General features: G+C 38.8%; 1 protein-coding gene across 1 annotated transcript in view; it reads right to left on the bottom strand.

Annotated features, from left to right (window-relative positions):
- The window catches only part of FN3KRP (fructosamine 3 kinase related protein), a 4119-nt gene extending 1673 nt beyond the window's left edge, over window positions 1-2446 (bottom strand). The window contains exons 1-3 of the mRNA XM_009888785.1: window positions 2299-2446; window positions 791-882; window positions 211-293 (exon numbers count right to left, since the gene is read on the bottom strand). Coding sequence (XP_009887087.1) covers window positions 211-293; window positions 791-882; window positions 2299-2441 — 318 coding nt within the window. The 5' untranslated portion in view covers window positions 2442-2446. The remainder of the gene's footprint in view (window positions 1-210; window positions 294-790; window positions 883-2298) is intronic.
- Window positions 2447-4764: the final 2318 nt, after the last annotated feature.

Below are 4764 nucleotides of genomic sequence, written 5' to 3'. Positions count from 1 at the left end.
CTCAAAGTGATAAAAATCAAGAAATCAAAGAGCTATGAACGGCCAATGCAGCTCTAAGTGCTGTCCATAGCACTACTCTCCTTAGCAGGCTGAACAATGTTTTTTCTTCTTATGATAAATGAATTTCCATTATAATTTCGACCCTTTGTGTCTCTGAAGGGAAAATAAGATAAACTTAAAATTCTATCAGTCTGATGAAGTACAACCTACCTGTGGAAGATAGCCACAGCAGGTAACTGTATGAAAGCCAAATTGATCCACAAACTGGACTTCCATTTGCCCTTGACCTTTACCTTTCAAACCAAAGACAAAAATCCAAAACTAATGACAAGATTCTAAGTATCTACAATGCAAATGGACCTTAAATACTACGCAAGAGTACAATGCTGCTTCTACTAAGAATAATAATAATTGCACCTTAATACTCATTTTGTTACAATGGTTGTTGCTGTTGGTTTTTAAGTTTAAAGCTTGATGTAAAGCAGCTGTATTATAATCTTCATAATCGTATCTTGAGGTAGTGTATCTCCTCTGATACCATGTCCTTGCAAAAACTGTTGTTTGGGATCCCAAGGGTCCCAAATTGAATAAATGTTTTGCTTACAGAGATCCAAACAGAGCAAACAAAAGCAAAAAAGACATCCCCCTGCCTGGGTGTTTCATCCAAATCTATTTTCATAATATCTTCAGTGAAAGAAGACGAACTTATCCTGAAATAACAAAAGCTATTTTAACTATTTTGTACATTATTATTAACTAGGTTAAATTTGCAAACATCTGTGTACTGTACCAACTGTGCTCTCTTCTTTCTTCAGCTTATCTCCAAGTTGCTGGTTATGAAGGTGGAGATCAGCCAGTTGTGTTCCAAGCTTTGCTGAATGTCTAAGAAACAAAAGTATTCTTAGCAATACTGACACAGGAATGACTCCAGTTCTTTATATTCCAGGAGTTAGTTTATTTGCTTATTTTCAAGTAAGTTCTGCACCTCTAAAAAGTACATTATCAAAATATTCTAGTCATAAACACCTCCTCTTCCTATAAAGATTATGTGTTAACATAGAACAAAATGAACCTGTGTCGTTGTTTCTGACAACACTATTAAAAGTGATAGTGAGAAGCAATCAAATTTAGTAACAATGAGAAACTATCAATTCTGATTTTTGCATAATATCACTTCTACATGAACTTTCAGTAAGATATCTGTAAGAAAACCACGCACATGTTGTGCTTCTCCCCCCTGCCAAACTGTCTTTGGGAAATAAAGCCAAACAAGATTCATCCTCTTTACATCTTTGCCTCTGGCTTCTCCTCTCTAAAACACGTAGGAGATGGAAAAGTCAGGTTGGCCTTATTTCTGTTTTTAATAAAAGCTTATCTTTTACACAGTTCAGAAGAGTCTTGCAGTAATCACAAACAACTCTTACAGCCAGTTGTCTCCCATGTTAACAAAAGCATGTTCCTTTTTGTGTCTTGAACCTTCTACATCTTTGCCTGTTCTCAAGGCACTGTCATTTTATGCAGAGTTATTCCTTCTTTTTGTTCCTGTTAACACTGATTATAGCTAATCCCTGAAATTTGTATGCCAAAGGTTGCATTTGCACACCTTTCATCTCAATCAGCCCAAACACAACAGGATTTCTGCTCTTTCTCTTGGAGCTCACCAAAGGCTCTTCGTGAATAACAAACTGCAGATGAGCAGGATGAGGGATAAGACTTTAAGCTGGCTGCAAAAATTCTGAGACTGGGATGAGGAATTGGTAATGCCCACCTCCCTAATGGAATCAGACGGAAACATTCATGACATTTTAATTTACTCAAGTGTTTGCCACAGAGAAGGGGCAAAAGTTTGAAACTATCAAAAGCAAGGTGAGAGTTTAAAATCAGGATTCATTCATTCGGGGAAGTGCCTTTGCATACTCATGACAAGCAATATTAAACACTGGTTCTTATATCAAAGGCAAGTACACAAAACGGGTGATGAGGTAGGTCATTTTCCTTACTATAAAAAAACCCACCTTACTGTAAAAATCTCTAATTACCTAAACAAAAACCCCTCCAAACAAACAAAAACCCCCAAACAACCCCAAAACTAAAGAATAATCGCACCCACTTCCTGATGTACAACCAATTTGCTAGGTGAAGTATTTTATACAGTTCTCTGCTGTATAACTTCCCAAACATACCTTGACTTGCTTCAAAAAGAATTAAAACAAGTTTTCCCTCTGAAAACAAGTGACTTAATCGTCATAATAGTCAAAATTTCCGATTACAGGATGCAAAGATAATACTGTGTTTTACCTGTTTAAGCCTCTCATTTCCAAATGTTCCATCACAAACAGTGTATTGCCCCCAGGCAGGTCTATAACTTTGATGGGTTTAGGCACTTTTATCGTCTGTGTTTTCAAGATGGCTTCCAAACTTGCCATTTCTCCTTCAAACATTCTTCTGGCCTGCCAAATATTAAAAGTAAAGCATTAATCTCTACGAACACCAGTCACAGGTAAACAAAGCCCTTTCACAAAACCAATCAAAGCTGTGTATGTTAAATAAAAAGCTTGGAGCAAGTGGTTACTGCACATACAAGATACAGATAGATCTACACCACCAGATTTGACAGTAATTTTACAATTACAGAAATTTCACTTCATAAACCGATTCCATGGAAGTGACTTAGGTTCTAACATTCTCTGTAATCATAAAAATAACTTAGAGAGTCTGGTTACAATTGAAGGAGTGCAAACTGCTTATATATAAAACGTAAGCAATATTTTATTAATATAATATTAGATTATGCAGCAAATGTCTAGAAAGCTATGGGCAACATACATCATCAGTTGAGAGACTAGAAGAATGGTGCTGACATTCATAGTCTTCATGACTTTCCTGCCATAAACTGCTTAGTAATGTAGCCGATCTTCAAAATAGTCCAGTTTCCAGCCACAGAATGATTTTCACTGGCCTATTTCTTTTGCCTCACAGGGGGAAGACAATAAATGATAGAAGCCAAAAGCCCCTTACCATACTTGCACACAGAAGCCCTTAGAACCCAAGCCACTACCAACTGTATTTGCTGTGAAGACATTCTGAACTTAGGAACTATTTCTGCAGCTGTTATCCACACCAAGTAAAATCTATTCTCTTGAGTTGCCCCACTGACATCAGTGACACTAGTCATACGAAGAAATGCTACTCTAGAAGAGTTAGGCAGAGGTTGCAGAAAAAGGGTATATGGTAGTATCTGCTAAAAGCAAAGCAAAGAAATATAATGAATAAAATAGAATCAGAATACTAGTCCTTTCGTACTGATACATGAAACACAGTCAAAGGACAATTTTCAACAGACATTGACTAAAAATTCCAAAGCCTACAGGAGATCAAGAATGAAGAACTGCTGAATTACCGAGCCACGAGTTAGCTTTGTTCAGAGAAAATGAGTAAATACTATATCTCTGTCTAAAGCATCATCATAGGTTAAACTCAGTTGTTAACTTTAATACAGTATAAACTAGTATTTTCTAAAGAACTTTGTTTTTCTAAAGAAACTGCTGATATACACCCACAGCTGCACACACAGCACAGTATTATAATACAGTTTGGCAAAGTTTGCTTTAATCAGCACTAAGAATCCAAACAGGCAAAAGCATAGAAAATTAAATGATTACTGAATAGAAAATCTATCCAGATCTTTCTCTGAAAGCCCCATCTTGTAGCTAGCTGGACTGTATACCTAAATACACAAGTAACAAAGGCTTAAGTGGAAGGGCTGTATTGCTATTAATTCAAACTATTTTCAGTCTAATGTAAAGCCAGATAACCCTTCCATATTTTCACTTCAGTGCATCCATCCAGCTCCCTGATATGATCAGAAAGTGTAGACAAATTTGGAATAGATATAGATGCATACATGCTTTCAAAAGCATTTGTTTGCTATTAAGGGCAAATACAAGTTCTGACTTCTGTTCTTCCAGCGAAGCCATTCCTGTGACCGACAAAAGTGTAGAGTATCTTTAAACTAAATTCCACCTGATCTCTGCTTTTGCAAATTAGGATGTCATACAGGTACTCGCAAATAAGGATGCCATAAAGGTATGTTGCATTATATTTATCTCTATCAAATGCAGATATCTACCTTCTGCAGTAGCTGGCGCCAGGTATTTAAGGGACAAAGCAGAAAATCTTGAACGACAATTGTAGCAAAATATAATTTATTGAGAAAAGCTCCTTCTTACATACAGGGAATTACTGACTTTGTTACAACAAAGAACGATGCATACCCTCCGTAGATAATTTTATACCTTCCGGGTTGCTCCAGACCCTTTCACAGCATACGCAGCCACAGTCATGCCACCGCTACCTCAGCCGCAGCTGAGAACACCATGCCCTTGTACTGCATCCCCTGGGCAAATAACACCGATACTGCAACGGCACCGCAGCAGAAACTACTGACTTTGTTACAACAAAGAACGATGCATACCCTCCGTAGATAATTTTATACCTTCCGGGTTGCTCCAGACCCTTTCACAGCATACGCAGCCACAGTCATGCCACCGCTACCTCAGCCGCAGCTGAGAACACCATGCCCTTGTACTGCATCCCCTGGGCAAATAACACCGATACTGCAACGGCACCGCAGCAGAAACGCTGGTTCCCATCCCAGTGCCTACCCCCGCCGCGGCCTCCCCGCCCCCGGGCACCGCTGCCACACACCAGGCCCCAGACCCGCGGCAGCCGCCCGCCCGACCCCTGCCAGGGAGAAGCTGCCAG

Source organism: Charadrius vociferus, unplaced genomic scaffold (genome assembly GCF_000708025.1).
Source record: "Charadrius vociferus isolate BGI_N301 unplaced genomic scaffold, ASM70802v2 scaffold281, whole genome shotgun sequence".
In the NCBI taxonomy this organism is placed as follows: domain Eukaryota; kingdom Metazoa; phylum Chordata; class Aves; order Charadriiformes; family Charadriidae; genus Charadrius; species Charadrius vociferus.
Note: the sequence above shows the minus strand (reverse complement) of the source record. Positions and strands in the feature narration are given on the sequence as shown.